The 22,977-nt window shown below is 42.9% G+C and overlaps 2 protein-coding genes across 2 annotated transcripts in view; both read left to right on the top strand.

The window, feature by feature from the left end:
- Window positions 1–3,943: 3,943 nt before the first annotated feature.
- Window positions 3,944–9,522, top strand: zic2b (zic family member 2 (odd-paired homolog, Drosophila) b). The gene is made up of 2 exons (XM_006808309.3): window positions 3,944–4,671; window positions 8,116–9,522. Exons 1-2 carry the CDS (start codon window positions 4,149–4,151, stop codon window positions 8,745–8,747), a joined length of 1,155 nt encoding a protein of 384 aa, XP_006808372.2. The 5' UTR covers window positions 3,944–4,148; the 3' UTR covers window positions 8,748–9,522.
- A 3,047-nt stretch (window positions 9,523–12,569) lies between these two features.
- The window catches only part of pcca (propionyl-CoA carboxylase subunit alpha), a 31,343-nt gene continuing 20,935 nt past the window's right edge, over window positions 12,570–22,977 (top strand). Inside the window, exons 1-7 of the mRNA XM_087837438.1 lie at window positions 12,570–12,683; window positions 16,403–16,480; window positions 16,638–16,685; window positions 17,283–17,351; window positions 18,164–18,277; window positions 20,257–20,310; window positions 20,386–20,517. Of these exons, the coding sequence (XP_087693564.1) occupies window positions 12,606–12,683; window positions 16,403–16,480; window positions 16,638–16,685; window positions 17,283–17,351; window positions 18,164–18,277; window positions 20,257–20,310; window positions 20,386–20,517 (573 nt within the window). The 5' untranslated portion in view covers window positions 12,570–12,605. The remainder of the gene's footprint in view (window positions 12,684–16,402; window positions 16,481–16,637; window positions 16,686–17,282; window positions 17,352–18,163; window positions 18,278–20,256; window positions 20,311–20,385; window positions 20,518–22,977) is intronic.

Genomic DNA, 22,977 nt, shown 5'->3' with positions numbered 1-22,977 from the left:
AAAGGTGACTCAAAGTGCTCCAAGGTCACGACCTGTGAAACCCATTACAGCATGGTGTAGAACAGATGTAGTTGTGTCCTCACCTCCCAATGGAAACCAAGTTGTCATCCAGAAACAAACCTACACACACAAATCCATTTAAAACATAAAAATTGTCAAGATGTGTGCTGTGGCAGTCAGGATGACCCAAACACAGGACTCGTACACAGAATGGAAACTTAAAGCAGCAGATTTATTGCTGGGAAGACTTTCTATAAAAGTAAACTCACAAAAAAACTAACCAAAGCCACAAATATGAAAACAAAAAACAAGAAATAAGCAGTGTTGGGGAGTAACAGAATACATGTACCACCGTTACGTATTTAAAATACAAAATATGAGTAACTGTATTCCGTTACAGTTACCGTTTAAAAAGGTGGTATTTAGAATACAGTTACTTTGTTGAAATAAATGGATTACACGGCGGTACTTCCCTGTTTCATATTGTGGCGGGTCAGGACTGTTTGGGTTTTGTTTGACAGCTACGTTCTGTTGTTCCAGGCGGCAGCGTTACGGTTGCCATAGTTACAGGGTGACGCTCTCTCTCTGTGTGTTTCCTGGGTGAGAGAGGCCTTTTTGTTGTTGTTGTGCTAAGCTAACAGGCAGAATGCTACAGGTATAGCTCTAAAGAATGTAGCATCATGGGCAGTGTAGTCCGTGCTGCAGGGAGAATGGACTGCCATACCCGTTATGTGTCTGTGAGCGAGGGAGGGAGAAAAAGGAAAAGTACGAGCTGTCATCGAGCAGAAACGGGAGCTGGAAGCATGTAAATATAATAATAACCACTGCAGCCAAGAAGAGAGCCTGACGAGCCCAGTTGTAAGTAAGCTATTAAGACTCGACTGTACACCGTGTTCGTGTTTTCCTCCAAAAACAATAAGTTCTGTTGGAGCAGCCTTTCAACGCCTCTCTCTGTCTCTGCTAGCAAAGTTGACCCAGACAACAAAGTAAAGCTAGTTTTCAGCTACGAGCCGACACAGAACCCACCGTATTAGCCAGAGGTCCCTTTACTACGGTTCGGAGCCGCGGACCTTCAGTAACAGTAATAAATCACAGCAATAGTACATTCATGTAGTTGTAAACAGCATGATAATATATTAAGTAATCCAAAGTATTCTGTTACGTTACTCTCATTGAGTAACGTAACGGAATACGTTACAGAATACATTTTGGGGCATGTAATCTGTAATCTGTAATGGAATACATTTTAAAAGTAACCTTCCCGACACTGGAAATAAGACACACTAACTGGAAAACAAACCAGGAACTGAGAACCTGAACTTAGCCAGGATCACGAAGGGCAACACGCAGCACAGTGAGGGTACAACACGATGAAGGGCAAAGGAAAACACATGGCTTAAATGCACAGGCAAGACAAGAGAGGAGGGGATCAGGTGGGACAAATCAGACATAAAGAGACAAAGCAGAATACACTGACACAAGACATGGACTATCAAAATAAAACAGGAAGCATGACATCATGTAGAGGCAGAGTTGACACCGACACATGACAGAGTCTGGAACAGAGGAAATACAAAAGCACCGGGAAAACATGGGGCCAGAGACTAACCACAGATAAGCAGTAAGGTAGAGACGACTAAGATCACCGAGAACTAAAGAAACCCAAAACATCAACATCAGTAATCAAAGATATAATTCCAGAAGTTGAAACACAAATCGTGGGTCGCAGACTCAGTACCATGACAAAAATCACCCACAATATCAGAATAATTTAATAATTTCACTTTATTTTCTATAAAAATTCCATCCATCCAATCACTTCCGCTTATCCTTTTTTAGGGTCGCAGGGGGGGTGCTGGAGCCTATCTCAGCTGTCATAGGGCGAGAGGCAGGGTACACCCTGGACAGGTCGCCAGTCTGGGCTAAGACACAGAGGCAGACAACCATTCTCACTCCTATGGGCAATTTAGATTGATCAATTAACCTAATCCCCACTAACTGCAAGTCTTTGGACTGTGGGAGAAAGCTGGAGTACCCGGTGAGAACCCACGCAAACATGGGGAGAACATGCAAAAGACCCTGGCCTGATGGTGGAATTGAATCAGGACCTGCTTGCTGTGTGGCACCAGTGCTAACCACCGTGCCACCGTGCTGCCCTGGTTTAAAAACATTATTTCACATCATTTATTGTAGCTCACACCACAACATTAAGAGACTTTATGGCCACAGATTGTATAGAGAAAATTAATAGTAGGATATTAATTGTGATTTCAAAGGCTGTAGGTTGCAGCCATTGCTTTAGCAATGTGTATATGTAACAGGGTCATATAGCACAATGTTTTAATTACACAAAATGTGTTCTAAACCCCCAAACCGTTCCTTTTATACCTGACTTTTAGGACCTCCAAGCCTGTAGTTATGTTCATTATCAGTTGGAGCCCCTCCTTATTCTTTTCTTCTTCTTCTTTGGTGCAACCCTATAAATACAGTGTACCCCTTTTGCCTCTCCCCTTTTCTACAATTCCCCTGTGGGAGAGGTGGGTGTCATTTCTTTCCAACACCTTAAAACACACATATAATGCATATTTAGCCACCTGGATGTTTCTGATTGTGATTTTAATTCAATTATTGTCATTATTAAGCCTGTTTTTGTTAGATGTTATAAGTGTGTAGTATGTGTGTCTCATAAATGTGTTTTAGGCGCCATAAATGCTAGCATGAATATATACTCCTTGCTAGCTTGGAAGTTGTGGTGGGTTGAGCTAACCCTCTTCCCCACTGTTTGTATTTGGTCGTAGGAGCTGGAGCGGGCAAATTATTTACTTGGAGGTCTTTCTTTCTTTTACCTTTTTTATCAGACACAATGCAGAATCACACCGGTTACATATAAATGTAACAGGACTGGTTTTAACTATTGTAACAGTCTGAGCTTCTTCAAGCTTTATTTGTGAAGAGCACATTAGCTTACTAAAAACAGAAGCTAGCTAGTACTACTGGTCACATTTTCACAAGGTAAGACTGGGGCTACATGGCTACGTGGAGGGATACTAGCATTAGCTATGTTACTACATTACTTTCAGCCAAACCATGAGGAGTTCCGGTTTTCTTTTCCCTGCATTTTCCCTTCACATTATTCATATATTTGTGTTGGACGTTTTCAGAGAGTGAATACCGAGGCTAAGTGTCCACAAACACTTCTTTAAAAAGTCTCCTTAACAGTGAAAAGCTGTCAGCGGCACAGAAAAACCCAGCCAGCATGCCTGTGAGCAACCAATGAGAGACCTCTTTACATGCATGTCTAATTTGCATTGCTTTTTCTCCAAGGACAAAAAGGTCATAGAAATGGAAAAGCTAATCAAACAGCTAATCTAATAATTATTACAGCTAACAGGGAAAAAAACTTAAAAAGTGAGTGGAATAAACATTTCAAAATGTGTATTCCTAATTGGATTTTTCAATTCATTTACTTATTTCTCTTTTTAATTTGCATTTTTTTAAAGTCTCAATTTGAACATTTTTTAAAATGAGGTTTTGATTCTCTATTTTTCTTTCTATAAATCATATTTAGTATTAACTACATTAAGTATTTCTTGTTGGATTATTTTGGAAATATTTATTCATATTTATGTTTTCATTTCCCTTTAAACTATAAACAACGAATGATGTTATGCATGTCTAAATAAACAAAAGACAAGAAAACAATTCTAAATGAATTTACTAATGCACGTTATTTCACGAGTCATCATTAAATCACGCAATGCTTCATTTTTGTGTGCCGACTCTGCTGATCCTCGACGCACATCAGCAATATGGACATGTTAGTTAAAGCTAAAAGGAAGGAAGGCTGGAGTAAGGAAGGAAAGGAGACAAGGACGCCACCAAATGGTAACGGGACGCGTCCTGCTGTATTCCTTCGACTCCGTTCATCTCTATTCACAGTAAATAGAAGCATGGAGGCTTTGACTCTCGGGAGCTAACAGCGAGCAGCGGGGGGTAAAAACGCTGCCGCATGCGCTCTCGCCTCGACTAAAACACACAGGAAGGAAGCGCGATAGTGGTGAGGCTTCGGCCAGTTGGATTGAACTCATTTTAAGTGAAAGCAAGGTGTGCTGGTGGCGACAGGAGCGGGACAGCCCGCCGTGCAGAGCATGAAGCGGACGGCTGTGGTGGCCAGGCACAATGGCCTCGTCTCTCCGTTGGGGAACAACAACTCTGGAGCTTCTAGCATCGTCTCGCCACCCCATCCGAGAGCTACCAGTATCCCCGCTTCTGCCGACACCGATGCGGGCGGTGGGATGGACGGCCTGCTGGATTTCTCCAAAGGCCCCACCGTTAAAACGGAGCTAGTGTGCAAATGGATTGACCGAACTTCTTCAAGACAGAGGCTTGGGCGGACGGCGACATCCGTCTGCGATCAAACTTTCAGCTCCATGCACGAGCTCGTGGACCACGTCACCACCGAGCATGTAGCTGCGGGGCTGGAAAGCCTCAGTCACGTCTGTATGTGGGACGAGTGTATGCGCGGCGGGAAGGCGTTCAAAGCCAAATACAAACTCATTAACCACATTCGCGTGCACACCGGGGAGAAGCCGTTTTCATGCGCATTTCCCAATTGCGGCAAGATGTTCGCACGCTCGGAAAACCTCAAGATCCACACGCGCACGCACACTGGTAAGGGCTCGTGATTGTGTGACTGCTAAGAGAGCGCAGATACTGTCATTGCGCTCGCTCGGTCCGTGCCATCCGTCAACGCAAGCTTCCTGTCAGGGACCGAGAACATAGAGCTTAATACACAGCGCTCCCCCCCTGCTAGGAATCCCCTCCATGTTTACTTGGCTTAGTTCGGTGTAGATTCACATTAGAATTCAGTGCTCCCTTGTTTCCTCGAGCAGCCACGGTTCTAGGCTGCAGCAGAGGAGTCAAGCAAGGTGACAGGCATCAGCACAGGTCAGGACTGAAGTTTAGTTTAGTCCTCAGGACGCGTATGAGCGGTAAACCCGTCCTTTGGTAATGACGTATACATCAGTTATTAATCATCAATAACAACAGCTTGGCCCGTTTGCAGCGCTTACTGCGTTTAGGATCTTGAAATCAACGAGCCAGTAAAAGTATAAAAGTCACCAGCTAAACTAGAAACAACCACACAATCCAGAAAACGAGTGTGGTGCTGTACTGACATCATGGGCAGATTTGAAATTGGCTGTATGTGTGACAGATGCTCTGAAACTGCATCCAATAAAAACTGGGTGCACCCCCCCCCCCCCCCCCTCCCCCCAACAAGCTCTCACACACCTTCATTCATTCTATAGATAAGTGCCACGTCTAACATTCATGCATGCACTCACAATCTAATGGATCAACTTACTCCAGGATGCTTGGACATGCAGGCTGGAGGGGCTCAAGCCACCAACTCTCTGATTGGTAGAAAAACTGCTTCTGATGTGAGTCACAGAGGCTCCAGCTGAGTGGTATGCAGCCTGTATAAGTAGCTGAGTGGTCCCACATACATGCAGGTCCATTTTCTGACCATGTCACTTAAAGATGCTTTATTACCACAACACTGAGTTTATGTTACTGATATAGACTTCTTCTAGGAAGGCCTGTGATGGCATGATGTCACAGTTAGGCTCTGCACATAGACTGTACATAAAAGATGGACACAGATTCCGGTGAAGCCCGTGTTGGTGCAGCTATAGTGGTGAGGCGAAAAAAGATCAGCACATAGCTTCAAAAAGAGGTCTGCCACTGCATTCATCTTTAATACAGTCTGTGCTTTTATGTGTGCTTCTAGTTTTCCCAAGACATTCCTCCTATTCCCGTTAAAGACAGCATGAAAGCATTAGTACAACTATGTTTTCAAAAGGAATAAAAAAACATGCAAATGTTAAATTGAGCATGTCGTTATCTCTTCTGCTGATAATCATTCATCGTTTTACATTAAGCGAAATCATCCAGTGTTGTGTGAAAACAGGGTTTTTTATTAGCTGGTGCTTCCTCGCTGACCCGACTGTATTTAATCTTTATCCCAGAAGAAGGTAAAAACCCTGGTGTGTGTCTGTCCTCCCATATGGAAAAGATATTTATAAATCTTATAAAGTTTGTATCTGTCTTGTGTGAAACTTGTACGAAAAGCATACAAGAGTGAAAACAGATATAAGATCCCTTGATTGTATGTTTTGGATACTTCCTAAAACAATATATGAAAGTAATGAGAAAGTGGCCACTTTCATGAGTAAATCATATAAGCTTTATAAGTATATTGTCTTTTTCTTTTCCATATGGGCTCTCACAAGCTGCAGTGTGTCTGCACGGCAGCAGTGAGAGCCTGACCCACACAGCTCTTCTGGTGCTGCGTTAATCAATGTGTTGCCTGACTGTTGATCTAAAACAGCAAAACTGCAGCAGATTTTTTTGTTTAAATTCTCTTCTATTTATCACATTTACTGGAGATATTACATTTAAAAAGAAAGGGTAGGAATCATGCAGCATCCATAACTTCCCTCCACCATGCTTGACAGGTGATATCAAGCATCATTTGTTCATCGCTCACAGATTTCCTTCTTTTGTAACCAATCGCCTTCTTGTTCGTGATGACTTTCTTCTTCAAAGCTTTCAGTCACCATTCAAGAGCTGCTGTTTTGCTCATTTCTCAATGGATCAACCTTCATTTCTTAAAAAACAACATCACTCTGCTGTTAGGGCTGCATGATTTTGTATAAAATGAGAATCACGATTTTTTGGCTTAGAATTGAGATCACGATTCTCTCACGATTTTCTTTTCCAGTATAAATATTTATTGCGCTTATTAACTGCACATCAACTTCGTAACAGTTGAGACTGAATATAAAAACAACAAATGTCTCACGTTTTGTCGTTGCCGCAAAATGTTGTACTGCTTGAAATTGCGTCTCCACCGTTGCTCGACACTGCGTGTATAGAGCAGGTAGTGCAACAATAGAAAAATAGTTGCGGGACGGCACTGTGTAGCGTTTGTCTAGGGTGTTGATCATTTTCCTAAATCCCTCGTTTTGCACAGTGTTGATGGAGCCATATCTTTGGTCAGGTGATAAGTAATAGCCTCCGTAATTTCTTTGAGCCTGCGGGAGTTCGACGGGTATAGGGAAGCGCTGTATAAGGTTCCCGTTATTGATGTTTGGGTGGTTGACCGGGACGGAGTTTCTACTGTCACTTTCTCGTCATCCCTGACGTGCTCTCCGTTGTTTTTCCCTGCTAATTTTAGCAGCCAGCTTCTGTATCACGTGGTATAAGGCTCCGCCCTTGTCATTTGTTGAGCAGGAAGAGTGAGCGCTTGTTTTCATGCAGATTACGTTTTTTTAATCTTTTTTTTTTAAATCGTTGTCATTTGGAAATGAGATCGCACATAGGTATGAATCGAGATCGCGGTTTTCTAACGATTAATCGTGCAGCCCTACTGCTGAGGTTTGGAAGCTCTTCTCTGGCCTAAAAACTAAAGGATCACTTCTTCAGCAGCATCATCTTTGTTAGCTGTTTAGCAACAATAAACCTGCTTTAACTGTGCTCAGTGATGGTTGCTGAACATCGCTCACTGCATTCCAACTTTGATATGAATTTTGATTATTTAACCTCCTAAGACCCGAACTCTCCCACAGCAGCATTTTTAATTTCTCTTTGATATTTGGGCTGATCGGGACCTGATGAATGTAAAAACAAAGAATTTTTGTTTTTAAGAAAAATCAGAGCCACTTATGAGGATATTTGTTTAAAATGTTGATAGAACAGTAGCAGTTTAATGTCCTCGTAAGTGGATATCAGGCCTTTGTAAAGCAAAATTGAGTGTTTTGGTCTAAATAACCCAAAATGTGATGTCCACATATGTGGATGCAGGTCCTAGGAGGTTAAAATACGATTGCATTAAATATTTACTGTTATTTAGAAACAAGTGTGCTTCTTTGGAATAACAAGGCTATTTCTCAGCATCACTCCTTTGAACGTGTCCAGTTGAAAGTCGGTTTTTCAGGTCCATTCTATGTGCCTTATTAAAATAGACATCAATGATGTTGCTGAGTTCTTGCAAATTTAGTGGAGTGTCCCTTTGCAAGCCTGATAATTGTGCGTGTGATGTTTGTTTTTCAGGTGAGAAGCCATTCCAGTGTGAGTTTTGCGAGCGGCGCTTTGCCAACAGCAGCGACCGAAAGAAGCACTCGCAGGTCCACACAGCCTCAAAGCCCTACGACTGCAAGGCAGTAGGATGCACCAAGTCTTACACCCACCCCAGCTCCCTGCGCAAACACATGAAGGTTCACATCAAGTCATCACCTACCTCTGAAACCCAGGACCTGTACAATGCCATCCCTCTTCAACTCCAGCAACCTCATCCGGCTGTCCTCGAGCCCCTTGACCTTAAAATGAACCACCTCTCTCCATCACTTACTGACAAAAACACTCATTTTTCTCTGCTGTCCAATCACCAATTGGACCTCCGTTCAGCCAGCGAAGTGGACCACAAGCTGCTGCTACGGAGTTCGTCTCCGGTAGCGATGCCTCTGGATCTCTCTCTTTCAGGCCTGAAGAACCAGCTGAGCCAGCAGCAGCAGAGCGGCAGGACCCCACGGAGGAGCCAGCGCTCAGTCAACCCAGCCTTACCTCAGTTGTCTAACATTAAGGAGTGGTATGTCTGTACCAGGACTACAGCACCACACTTTCCTCTCCTTCACCCAGACCACATCAAATCAGAACCTAGTGATGACGAGGAGTACGTCACGTAAAGTTGAGGGACTGGTGAAATTTGACTCGCAGAACAGATCTCATATCGTCAGATCCAGGTCGGGCCAGAACAAGCAGCTGCATGGTTCCACATCGGTGGCCCTCGGAGAAGGTCAAAGGGACTGTGTCACATTAAAAATGTGCGGATCAACAGAAACGGCTCAAATGGTGTCGGAAAGGACGGGAGGAACTCCTGATTATGAAACAAAATGTTTTACTGCAAGTTATCAGTCATGGCTAGCTAACCTGAACTAAGATAAGGAGTTAACTTTGTGCAAGTGGATCAGCGAATATTAAAGAGATTTGTGTACATGACGACCTCTAGAGACACGGATCAATGACCAATTCAAGGGCTCCACTTAGGTGAAGCAATTTTAGGGGCCAAGTTGATGGAAAGAGGTTAATGTTTCCTTGATGTCACAGCACCAATGTACACAAGGTAACACGGCAGGACCAAACCAGCAGGTACACAGGGGAGTACTTTAATTTTAAAACGTTGATCTGCAGCAGCTGATTCTGCTGTCAGGCCTCTGTGGAAGCATACAGAGGTCTTTAGTAACAAACAGATGGCAACAACATGTCCAGAAGTATTTGTGAGTTTAATCCAACGTAGCAGAAGTCAGTGAAACGACACTCGCATCCTTGTTTGTACTGAATCTCGGTTGGATTATGAGTGAGTTAATCTCCTGTGTTTGTTTACACTTCATTTCCAGCACATCAAGCTTTCAAAAATCTCATGTCCTACACACAATGTGCATCAATAAATCAAGAAAAGAAGCAGAAGTGTGTATGATTTTTGAAACTGCTTAAAAAAGTAACTGTTTGAAAGCGCACTCTTCATATGTGGCTCAGATTCATGATCCATCCACCAGAAAGGTTCAGAGACCTGCAGCAGGTGGAACTGTCCACCAACCATAACCACAGTGGTTCCTCCTAAAAGGTTGTCATTTAATTTTTCCATGAACACATTGCAAAAGTCTATCTAAACATGATAATTAGGAAAAACCGTCTTATTTACATTCACCAAGTATTCACACTTACCATGTCAAAGCTTACCCCAGGCAGACAGAGGGCTGTATTGACTGTATCAGGGGTTTCTGCCATTGGAAGTCTCCATGTTTTTGTCTATCATGTTTTTGTCTTGAAACTAGTGATGGTAAATTAGATTCTTTTTACTGAATCGAGTTTTAATGAGTCACTCACCAAAGTGAATCGATTTTTTGAGTCATTTGATTCACTGAGTCAGTTGACAACAGAGAGTGCAAAAAATTTACATTTTCACTCAAACTTAATTTGTTTCTCTTTTCATGTAAATCCCACTGCTAAGATGAATGATTCTAAAAGAAAACAACTATTTTATAGAGCAAAAAAGAGCAAAAACATTTCTAAAATTAAGTAATTTTATATCAAAATTGCTTAATAAACATTTATTTTGTTTATCTGTATTTTATTAGTATTTTCCTTAAATGTGTTAAATATATATTTTCTCATCTAAATGTCCACTGAGCTGTGAGCCAGGGGGCGGTAATGCGCCTTAACATTGGTTGCCAACCAAGAAGAAGAAGAAGCTGTGAGCCAGGAGGGAGGGGGTGACTAGCTCAAATGTGCTGTTAGCATGTTAGCAGAGCGATGCTACTGTGAACCGAGGAGCTATTTTCTTGATGTGAAATTCTACTCAGGGTTTTTTCTTCCAGTTCAGAGCAGAAATGCTTTTGTTAAGAAACTGGCTGTTGTTTTTTCCCTTCCACAATTTTAATTATAAGCTAGATACATTGCTGCTAATGGAATTAGTTTGCTAACAGCAACAGGGATGAGTCAGTGAGTCAGTTGGGCTTGTGAATCATGATTCACGAGTCAGTAAAGTGATTCTGGAGTACTGAACGATTCGTTCACGAATCGAACATCACTACTTGATACTCTGACAGAGACAGTGAGGTAGGTGGCTCCCCTGTACAGACTGACTCAGTGATGTGAAAGGTAGACCTGAACGTGCCATCCAGCCTTTGGTAGTAAGATTATGTGGAGAGTGCACTCATCCACTGCCGGGATGTTTCACAGCAGCGCAGCATGCTTTTGGGCTAATCTGAGTGAAAAGAAGCTAAAATGAAAGCTGTCTATATTTTGACCAGCAGCTGGTTCAGAATTCAAAATTTGATACATTCTTGTAACATTAGCTACAGGCAACACCAATCAAATGCGTCGTCATGCTGTGTTCTTGGGTAAGTTACTAAAGCACGTTGATAAGTGCTTTCTGACACTGCTCGAGTGAACTCAATGCTATTTCATTAGGCATACCTGCTGAATTGCTTGTTAATGCAAAGATCAAATTAGCCATTCACACAGCAGAACAATGCGTTTACACATGCAGTCAAGATAACAGTGAACTTCGAAGTGAGCATGAGAATTGGGACGAGGTGTTGCTGTTACCAGGTGGACCACTCTGGGACTACAGACAAACCTCTGTAGTGTTAACAGAGAATGACCTCAGAAAGAGAAAGCATCCGCTGAGTGACAGTTCTCTGCTAGAAAATGATGGTCAGACTGCTTAGAGTTGGAAGGTAAGTCCATTAACCTCTTCTTACAACCAGACTGGAAAAACGTTGCCTGGTCTGATGAGCCGTGGCTTCTGCTGCAACGTTCAGATGGCAGGGACAGAGTTTAATGTAAGTAATGTCACAGCGTGAATTAACCCTGCCTTGTATCTGCAGCTCTGGACGTGGGTGGTGGTGTATTGGTGTCTTGACATATGGTCTTGGCACCCTTAATGCTATTCTTTAAAGACCAGAGCCAGACTGTGAGTTTGAGTCCAACACTGCATGTCACAAAGCTCACATAATCTCAAATGGGTTTCTAGAACATGGCGAGGAGTTCTCTGAACTCTGATGGCCTCCAGAGTCTCCGGAGCTCAGACCAACAGAGCACCGTTGGGATGTGGTTGAAACGGGGGATGAATTCAGCCAAGAAATCTGCAGCAACTGTGTATCCTTTAGCTTCAAAGGCTAAAGGATGTAATTAATGACGTGTCTGGGTGTGAGTGTGTCTGCAACCGACATGTGATGTGTTAATATCAGCTAGGATAGCACCCTGAGGCCCTCAGAAACCTAATGGCAAACAAAGGGACAGCATTTTCAGTAAGCGTGTTTAGTCATGTTTATATAACAATGAAAATTTTGTTCCAAGCATTTTAAGTTACTTTTGGGTTCGAGTGTGCTATCTTCACAGCTCTGGTGAGTGGTGCTCTTGGACTCTTGTGAAAAGCAAACATTTCTGCACCTGGATTAAACCCAGGAGGCTCTCCAGCCAAGAAAGAATTCAGCATGTGTAAGTTATTAGGCTCATCCGAGGGCCGACTGCGGCTCTGGAAGGTTTGAATCACGACTCCTGCACTGGGCATGTGCAGTGCTGTGCCCCCTTCCTCATTTCTTAGTTGTTGTTTTTTGCATATCTACAAACACATTGCTCACATGCTTCCAGTCATCAACTAAACTTTAATGTTGGACAAAGACAACCTGAGTAAATACAAAAAGAAGTTTTTAAATTAGATTTCTTAAGAGAAAAGAGTTATCCAAATCTACCTGAAACATTTTTGGTCACTTTAAATATCTATCTGTTATATTTGTTGCAGTTGCTGCTGCCCCGTTGGCCTGGCCGCTCTTAGAAAGACATGTTTAATGTCAATCAGAGTTCATAATCAAAGGACATATTAAAGTGTATTTGCTATACACTGATTGGCACTTCTACCTTAAGGCACAAATGTTCTTTCTGGCTTGACATGATTCAGTATTTACTATTTAAATACCGGAAATCACTTTTTGGCACCACACTGGCCTCCTGCGGCTGTGCGCTCTGCACGCTACGTCATGACGTTGTGGATGATCGGCAACATGGCGGCGCACAGTGTCCCTTCGACGTTAAAGAGGCTTCTGTTCGCTGTAAAGGTGAGCTGACCGTGAGGGTCTGTGCTTTCACTCAGAGGATCTCCGCTAACAGCTAACGCACAGTCCACAGTGTCTGTGACGGAAAAGCCGCTGGAAACAAACTTGGAGTTTCCATTGCGTGGAGGAGTTGTACCACACTTTAGAGGTTTCAGAGTATTTTGCGCTGAAACTTGACATGTTGGCGCTGCTGTGTCGCGTATCTTGTGCAGCAGAGTAGACACGGAGGCTCGAGGGTATGCGCTCAAAATGTGGTCATGAATATTTTGTACTTGTAAATCAGTTTTGTGTGTGTAAACAGAATTTGTGTGTGTGTGTGTGTGTGTGTGTGTGTGTGTGTGTGTGTGTGTGTGTGAGAAAAAGATTTGTATGTGTAAACAGAATTTGTGTGTGTGTGAAAAAGATTTGTATGTGTAAACAGAATTTGTGTGTGTAAAAAAGATTTGTGTTGACTTAGCCAAAAAACCCTGCAAGTTACAAGTACGAATTTTGAGCTTATTTTTCTTCCTTTTATCTGATTGGTCAATGTCATGTCAATAACAATTGTAACAATCCAATCGGAGAACAGATGGTTTGGCTGTTGGAGGGGCGCTTCTTTGAACTGCAGGTCCTTGAAGGGTAATACAGTTTGAAGCTGGAGGATCTCTATATAAATATCCAATAGCAGCTAGGTCCCCTAACTTTCAGCAGCTGTTGAAAGGATAAAGTTGTGGTATATCAGTGGTTAGAAATACCATTATTACTTTAGGATTAGTTTAACACAAACACAAAAAACGCAGCGCTGTTGAAAAGGGACAAAAAACACCAAACTCGGACGACCACAGACTGTTTTCTAGTGATGGGTCGGTCGCGAACGAAATGGCTCTTAGAGCCGGGTCTTTGACGTGAACGACGCGAGCCATGTTGAGTTTTTTTGGGGGTTTTTTTTTTCCTTTGCTCACCCTCTCTCTCTCTCTCTCTCGCACTTTTTTTCTGCTTCACTCAGCATGCGAGCCTTGTGCTTTACTCTGGGAAGAGGGGGGAGGTTGAAATGTGAATAGTTGATTTTTGTATTATATGATTTATTTATTACATTTTATGTGGAGTGAATAAATAAAAGTATATTTACGGTGGCCCCTAGAGACAAAGCACGTACAAACTTCAAATCACGTAAAAACTCCAAAACACATAAAAACTCAGAAGCACATAAAAACTCAAAACATGTACAAAAGACAACAGAAGTGCTCCAGGATGCTAGGGCACAGTGTTGAACTTTTGTTACCTAGAGGCTACACAAGCCAGCAAGTACCAACGACCGGATTTGGTGTGTGGTAGTAACAGGTAAATAAACTTTTTTTATTATTATTATTATTTGACTATATATGAATGCTTGTGTATAAATATACAAACAATACACATATGCTTTCAATTGTGTAATTTAAGTGATCTAGGTAGCTCTGTTTTGGAAGTTCAGAGCTACCTAGATCACTTATGCTAGAAATGCTAGAAATGTGTTTTGGAGTTTGTATGTGTTTTGTCTCTGGGGGCCACGGCATATATTTATATATAAACATATATAAATAAAACCACTTTTTTTTTTTTTTTACATTAGTAATTCCTTTTGTGCATAATTTTATATTATTGTTAATAATAAATTCATTAAAGCAACAAAACAACCTGAGGAGCCGAAAGAGCCGGCTCTTTTTAGTGAGCCGAACCGAAAGAGCCGGGTCTCTAAAAAGAGCCGGAAATCCCATCACTACTGTTTTCCTTCGTGGTGATGAAGGAAAACGCTGGGTTGGCATGTGAAAGGGCATTTACTCCCTTCAAAGACGGGTTTGGCTGTCGGAGGGGCACATCTGTTCTCTGATTGGATTGTTACATTTGTGATTGACATGACATTGACCAATCAGATGAAAGGAAGAAAAATAGGGTCAGAATTCGTACTTGTAACTTGCAGGGTTGGGTTTTTTTTTTTGGCTAAGTCCACACACAAATCTTTTTTACACATACAAATCCTGATTTACAAGTACAAAATATTTATGACCACATTTTGAGCCCATAGTCCGGCTCCACGTTAAACTGTGCCCGCGTCATCATCACTGCTGTTGTTGTTCTGCAGTGTTATGTTAAAGCTGGGGGCTCTCATTCATTCACTGCTCCTACATACGTTTCTTTTTCTTTCTTTTTTTAACTCAATTTTTATTATAATTTACAACATTGTCAATGTTCACAAGTAGGACAGTTACAGGAACCGCAATGCAGAAATGTAGATTAAAATAAGAACTGCAATTAGGAAGCACAAAACTGGAAAGCAAAACAAAACCCAAGCAAGCAAACAAACAAACAGACAAAAACAAGAAGAAAACAAAACAAAAACTTTATGTAATATTAAATAACGTGACAAATCTAGCCATAAATGAACGAAACAGACCTATGCTAAATAAACAGTAAAGCATGTATGGGTCGCCAACGCTCAGTAAACAATTCTCTCTGAATCCGCAGAGCAGATGTTATTCCCTCCATCTGGTAAATTTCTCTTACTTTATCAATCCACATACTATATGAAGTTGGGTCAAGATTCAGCCATTTAATAGTGATACACTTTAGTGCTGCTGTAAGCAAGATTCTTAAAAGATACTTTTTATTGTTTCCCGCAAAACCATTTGGTAGTACTCCTAAAATGGCTAGCTGTTGGTCTGTTGTTAATGGTTGCTGGAAAACTGTATTGAGAACTTTAAATATGTCATTCCAAAATGAGCAGAGTTTTGGGCATGACCAGAATATATGTGAGTGGGTTCCTAAATAAGTACCACAATTTCACCAGCAGGTGTCAGGATTTGTAGGCTTCATTTTGGCCATTATCTCCGGGGTTCTAAAATATCTCATGACCACTTTCCATTTAAATTCTCTCCACAGCCCAGAATTAGTCACCAGATGGGCTTCACCAAACACCTCTTCCCAGGTGTCCTGAGATTTGAGTGCCAGTCTCAGCTTCCCACCTTGCCTTAATATCCAAAGTTGCATTTGTATTGAATCTCATAAATGCGTTATAAAAATTACTGATTAATTTTGGGGAGGAATTACTTTGAAATATTTTCCTACATACGTTTCTGTTGCAGGTTTGTTTCAGTTGAAACTGTCGGAGAAACGCTGGTGTTTAAACACATCTGCTACAGAGCCGCGCGTTAGACAACAATCGATGTGAAGAATGTGTCGAGAATTTTTCTTAATCGATTCGTTGGAATTACTCGATAAATCGTCGCAGTCCCAGCGATGCAACGGGAACACGGACCAAAGCTTCAGAGAAACAACAAATAAAGCAGGAAAAGCGCAGCCAGTGACACTTTTCCCTGTTTCCAACACTCTGCGCTCTCCTCCGAAAGCTGCTCGGTTACACACTGACTGCAGGCAGGCAGACAGTCCAGCAGGTGGCGATCGAGCTCAACCATAAACCCCGTTATTGTCAAACCTGGCGAGCATAAGCAGTTAGTGTTTTCCTGCTCACCTGTGTAGGACTTCAGCCACCACACTGCTCTACCTCAAACCTGTGAATAAAAATGAAGAAGAATGCTTTGAAGTCTTCAAGCAAAACTTCAAAGGAAAATATCCGACTTTACTTAAACTTCAATGAGACGCTCTTTGTAGCATATTTGGATATTTACTTGTTTTACGTGTGTGTGTGAGTGTGTGTGTGTGTGTGTGTACACACTAACAGTAAAGTTGTGCTGTGTGCTCTGCAGTATTCCCCTCTCCAGTCCAGATGCTGTGCTGTGCAGAGAGAGGCTCAGTATTCCACCATATCTAGTCCCAATGAAAAGGTAATGCACGGCTCTCGTCTGCTTATTTCATTTTTGTATTCGTTCATGTTTTCAACAATGCTGATTAAGAAAATCTATATATTTTACTTTCAGTACAAAGTTGAGTAAAAAGTCTTTGTAGTAATGAAACGTTGCTGTTTGTCTTCTTCCTCCGCAGACCTTTGATAAGATCCTCATTGCAAACAGAGGAGAGATCGCTTGCAGGGTAACTCTCATTGACTCACACAACATGTGCAGTTAACAGCTGGTTGTTTTGCAGATAAATGCCACTGATATGAATCGACTTTCACATCAAGTTGGTGCCAGATTTCTTTAAATGTGACAGTACTGGTGCTCGTTTGGGACCACAGGTAGCAAAGTGATCCTTGACAATAACAGGTCATGACCCCTGACCTATCCAAATGCCAAAAACAGCATTCACACAGCTGTGAATAGATGTTTCGTGTGTGATTAATGTTAAGTCATGGTCACGATGAATGTGTTTCATGCGTGGACGTGTCAAACTGTTCATCTTAAAATGAAGCAGAGAGCAGCTGCAGCTCACAGCCCGTCTCATTGCTGCAGCAGGAAACTCTGCAGGGCTCAGCTGTGAAAGGTGCTCTTCCCTTCACCAGCTGCCTGATATTATGCAGCAGCACGGGGGCTGTGGTGGGGTAAACGTCCGGGATCCATGATTTCCAATACAGATAATGACATCATCTATATATTATTCATATCTCAGTGCTTTTAATGCTGCAGCTGATTGGTGCCGTTGGCTGTGCTGATATCTTCTACTGTGAGGTATTTTCCTTTTTTCAATCAGGTGATCAAGACGTGCAAGAAGATGGGCATCCAGACTGTGGCTGTTCACAGTGATGTAGACTCCAGCGCTGTGAGTCTGTGCATTTCCATGTTGGTTTTATTTCACACTCACCTGAGGACTTGTCTCTGAATGTGATTCAGTAGGTTAAACGTAAATTCAAGCTCAGGTTAACTTAAAAACTTTATCCTGAGAGTTAACAGTTAATGCACGTTCATGCAAAGAGGAATAGTTTAAAGTTAACACTTCAGTGTTGGATCAGTGATAAATCAGCTGATGCTTCTGCACTGACTGTTACAGTATAACTAATGTTATTCATACCTGACTGATGATTTAACAACCTTGTTTGTGTGCTGATATTACCATGCACACTACCGCCTTAAAGCTTTATCACCTTTTTAGTGTAAACTTTGTTTGAATGATAATCAACATTTGGCTCAAAAAGATCCTTTGTGAGCAGCAGGAGAGCTTTAAACGATGTTTGTCGGTGCTTTGTTTGTGGGACGTTGGTAGAGCATGTTCTCTTGCAATGCCATGGAACAACACCGTGTGCACATTATACAAAAACAGAGTGGCACTTCAGGAAGCGTGAGCTCAGATCTTTTCAGATCACCCCGAAAAACAGAGTGCAAAAGGTCACGAGGCCTCGAGCGAGCCCAACATGTGTGCAGAGGTTCTAGATGAACTTTGCATTCATTTTTCACTTTTTTGTTTTACCACTTTAGTGACTTTAAAGCACATCATCAGGAATAAAACCTTTAATCAAAGAATGGGTGTATGAGTAGATTACTGCAGTGAAAACTGTCGTTGGTTTTTTAGCCGCACAGTGAGCCTCGGTTCACCTCCTGCTGTGGATGTTAATGTTCTGCTCTGTATGGATCTAGGTTCATGTGAAGATGGCTGATGAGGCGGTCTGTGTTGGCCCCGCCCCCACCAGTAAAAGCTACTTGAACATGGATGCCATCATGGATGCCATCAGAGTGACTGGAGCACAAGCTGTAAGTGAATGACATGACTCGTGCAGATGGCGTCTGCATATTCATTTTGTGTATTAAGTCGATGAGCCGAGAACCAGGAGTTTAAACTGATACCACAGGTGCATCTACTGGCAATCTTATCGAAGTTTGATTCTCAGTGACCGCATCCTTAAGGTTAGAGGTCAGAGGTCAAGTTTTCTGAAAATCTTGTGAAGGGAATAGCTTGAGAACAAGCTGATGTAAAATTTTGAAATTCATACGACAGGTGCATCTACTAGGAGGCAGAGGGGTAACTCTGGGTCCGAATCGATTTCTGTCTTCATGTTAAGATGAAGATGAAGCTTTTCTGTGTTCCAAAGTCCAAAGAGTCATTTTGTTTTTCAGTTGAAGCTCAGATTTCCTGCAGTGTCCTCCGTAGGGATGGGTATCGTTTAGGTTTTATCCTATACCAGTACCAAACCGGTACTTTTGAAACGGTGCCGGTGCTTAAACGGTGCTCAAACCGGTGCTTAAAGAATGGAGAACACAAAATTGGTCCAAAAACCTCTCATGTTCAGCTGTTTTTTTGTAAAAAGATAACAATGTTAGCCTTTTCTGCAGCTATGGGGCATATATGGTATCACTCTTGGCTGGAAGCAGTGCTTAAACAATGGAAAAAACACAAACTTTGTCCAAAAACCTCTCATGTTTAACCGTTTCCCACTTTTTCTTTGGTCATTTTAGCCTTTTTGGCCAGGGTGAAGGGAGTATCTGCCATCAAACAAGAAGACAGCTGCATGTAGCTATGATGATGTTTGCTAGTTCACCTTACATGCATTAATTTAATAACGTGGTTAGCCTACTCAACGTAAATTACACACGAACAACATGAAGCTACTCACGCAGAGAAGAACGGCTGCTGCTGCATCATCATCCTCATCATTTCTGCTACACTGGCAGGGCTAGGGGCCAGGACTCTCCTCTTCGGGTTTTTGGGGGATGTTGCTAACTCCGGGTCGATAACAGGCACCACACCCACAGTAGATGTGCTCGGTGTGAGGTCTCGCAGCAAGCTATCAAATACGGCGCATTTCTCGGCTTTAAAAAAAACGCTATGCGTCGCCAGGTGTTTCATCAGATTTGAGGTGTTACCTCCTTTGACAGTATCACAGTATCAGCTTAAAGCTCTTGTTGCAGCTGCTGAGTTTGCATCTTTTGCTGTGAAGTACAGCCAGACTTTGACCGCTTCATCTTGGGCATTTTAAATCTGTAGCTCTGCTCTAAAAGAACGTACGTACCTGGACCCGCCTACTATCCTCGGAAACGTAAAATGATTGGCTAGAATCTAAAGTGTATCACAGCTCAGGAAAAAAAGCACCGAAATGTGCGCTGCTTTTCGGTCTGGTTACTACCGTTTATGTCAGAACCGGTGCCATCATGGCACCGGATACCGGTACCCATCCCTAGTCCTCCGTCATGTAACAGCGGGGCTGCAGAGAGGCTTTTATATTGATGATGTATTTGCTTACACACATGTGTGAGTGCAATTTGTTTTAAGTTGTTGCCTCCAAAATAAAAGGGACAGGACAGTGGGTGAGTTTATCAAAGTGCTTTTTATCTGACATTCACACTCTGTTGAACACATCAGAGAGAAACTAAGGTTCGGTGTCTTGCTCGTCTGAACCACCAACCTTCTGCTTGTTAGATGACCTGCTCTGCCTCCTGAGCTACAGCCACCTGTTCAGTGGCTGAAAGGGGACAAAGTGTGTGATGTTTACCTATTTACAGTCCTACGGCCAGGAGTGTCCAGGCCTTTAACATGCATTCAGACTTGCACCGTGTTGACAGTCCTGCTCCTTCTAGGTCAGATGCAGTAATACTGTTGTGACTCTTTTTGATGTTAACAGCTTGTAATTCACAAGTACAATTAAGCAATTGTTTATGCATGAAAGGAGTTTTCTTCCAAACCCCCTTTAAAGGATATTTGTGTTTGAAAGTGTGACTTTTCTCTCCTCTCTGAGGTTCATCCTGGTTATGGGTTTCTGTCTGAAAATAAAGAGTTTGCAAAACGACTGGTGAGTTTACAGTGAATCACTTCTTAAGTGAATTAAGTCTGTCAGGAGTCTCATGGTACTTTGTCTTGTTGCCAGGCAGCAGAAGGTGTGGCGTTCATTGGCCCAGACACCCATGCTATCCAGGCAATGGGGGATAAAATTGAAAGCAAGCTAATTGCAAAGGCTGCCAAAGTCAACACTATCCCAGGATTCGATGGCGTTGTCAAGGTAGGGCCATCAAAAGGGCAATGCATGGAAACGAGAAGGCGTTTGCTAGATCAAATCTGAGGGCTGTGTTCGTCGGCTGTGTCGTGGTTTTTGTTTTTCACTAATATTTGTTTTTTCAATTAATAGGTTAAAGCTTATGTGAGTGAAGTTGCCCCCCACCTTCTTCAAATCCAACAAAAGTGGTATCAAACGTTTGTGCTGCAAAAAGTTTCGTTTGTGCTGCAAAAAGTTTCGTTTGTGCTGCAAAAAGTTTCGTTTGTGCTACTATCATTTTAAAGATATTAATAAACATTTCTAGAGGTCATCAGAGGTCAACCAGCCCCCCCCCCCACATTACCCAAATCCAACAAAATTGATGTCAAACGTTTGTGCTGCAAAATTTTTTGTTTTTGTTGCTAACATGATGCGTGCTTAATCATCCAGGTAAGTAAATCCCAAAAGGTTGATTCTGTTCATCTGGACATTTTCAGTTGGAGAAACGTTTCGTCACTCATCCAGGTGACTTCTTCAGTCTCAGCTGACTGCAGGTTTCCCCAAACTTATAAACACATGTGAGTGAAGTTGGCCCCCCTACCTTTTTCAAATCGAACAAAATTGATGTCAAACATTTGTCCTGCAAATTATTTTGTTTGTGCAGGTTATGTTTCCCTAATTTTATAAACAGTACATGTACAGTGAGAGAGAGATGTTACATCTGTCTTCACTTGCATCCCGGTCATAGAAGCGTTGGAGGTCGTTCATAGATGACAGGATCACCCCAACCTCAGCAACAGGACCACTCTCAGCACTGATCAGTTGTGTTTGCTTTTGGGACTGTGTCTTAATTCCACCTATTTTGCATAAGGGTCAGTACAGGCGGAAACATGGGTGTGCCACAGGCCCCGGGTCAAAGTCACCAAACCAGTTCGTAAGCAGGTACAGGTGTGGCCAGAAGGGTCCTCAGAGGCTCTGCAAGACTGCTTTTCCACCACAGACTTTCAGGAATATACAGAAACTGTTACTGCCTACATCCCAAAATGCATCGGTGATGTCACAGAGACCAGGTGTCACGGGTTGCTTAGAGGATCCACTCGCAGGACTCCTGAGTAGCGTTTAAACAGAGACGGTTTATTTACAGATCTTCACCGAGTGTATGTACAGACAGTGCGGGGTTAGTGCTATATACAAGACGTGAGGGGCAGGGCTCCAGGGAAAACGGGGAAATCACACACGCGCTCAGTTCAACCTCTCTCTGCTCCGCTAGCGACCAGTCGCTCCTTCCACACTCCACACGGGGAAACACGTAGGAACAAAGAAACACTCGTTAAGTCTCTGAGACAGAGGCACAGGAAACTTGAGCTAGACGTGTACTGACTAGAGCCTTCACAACAATCCAGCGTTGAACAGCTGATCATCTCCTTTTATATACCAGCTGGTCTGATGAGGCCCAGGTGTTCCCAACCCAGGAAGGCGTGGACCGAGGGCGTGAAGCCGCCATGAGTTCCGCCCCTGCAAAACGGGGGAGAGAAGGAGAGAGGGGGAGAGAGAAGGAGGGCTAGGAGTGGAGAGATTCTGATCAGCACCTTGCCGATCCTGCAGGTCGTGACACCAGGACTATCACTGTCCGGGCCAATCAGAAACCATTTCAACGGCCCCTCACTCAGCCCTCACACATCTGAACACTAGAGACTCGTATGTCAGAGTGCTGTTCATAGACTTCAGCCTTCAACACCATCATTCCCTCTCATTCACAAACTGGATCTGCTGGGATCAGCACCTCGCTGTATAACTGGCTGCTAGATTTCTTGACAGGAAGACAGCAGACAGTACAGGTCGGCAGCAACACCTCCAGCCCGAGAACACTGAATATGGGGGCTCCCCAAGGATGTGTGCTGAGCCCCCTTCTCTTCACTCTGCTGACCCACGACGAGATCTACGACAGGGGTGAAGTTAACCATCTGGCAGAGTGGTGCAGCAACAACAACCTGTCCCTGAATGTGGAGAAGACCAACAGTGACTCTACTTCCTCTGCAAACTGAGAAGCACAAGAGATTCAACCCCCATTATGAGCACCTTCAGAGGCACAGTTGAGAGTATCCTCACCACTGCATCACTGTGTGGTATGACTCCTGCACTGGGTCCTGCAGGAAAAAATGAGTAGTAGTGAGAGCAGCTGCACCTGCCTCACCTGGAAGGTCCTCTCCATTACAGGCGACTCCACTCATCCCTTCAGCAGCATCTGCAGTTCGCTGCCATCAGGAAGGATACTGAAGAGCCTCCAGGCCAGAGCACGCAGACTGAGAGAGCTTCGTCCATCTCTGCATCGAGAAGGGGGGCCCAAGGGTACATCTGTTGCCATCCTACAATGCTGTGATTGTAGCCATTCCCCACTCTCTGTGAATGGTACTCATGGCCATTGATCAGTAGGCTTTGATTAGTTGTCATTGATCAATGGTCATAAGAATTTGCATACTAACAATC

Source organism: Neolamprologus brichardi, unplaced genomic scaffold (assembly GCF_056152115.1).
Source record: "Neolamprologus brichardi isolate AB-2024 unplaced genomic scaffold, ASM5615211v1 NODE_ptg000033l+_length_6344489_cov_1, whole genome shotgun sequence".
In the NCBI taxonomy this organism is placed as follows: Eukaryota; Metazoa; Chordata; class Actinopteri; order Cichliformes; family Cichlidae; genus Neolamprologus; species Neolamprologus brichardi.
Note: the sequence above shows the minus strand (reverse complement) of the source record. Positions and strands in the feature narration are given on the sequence as shown.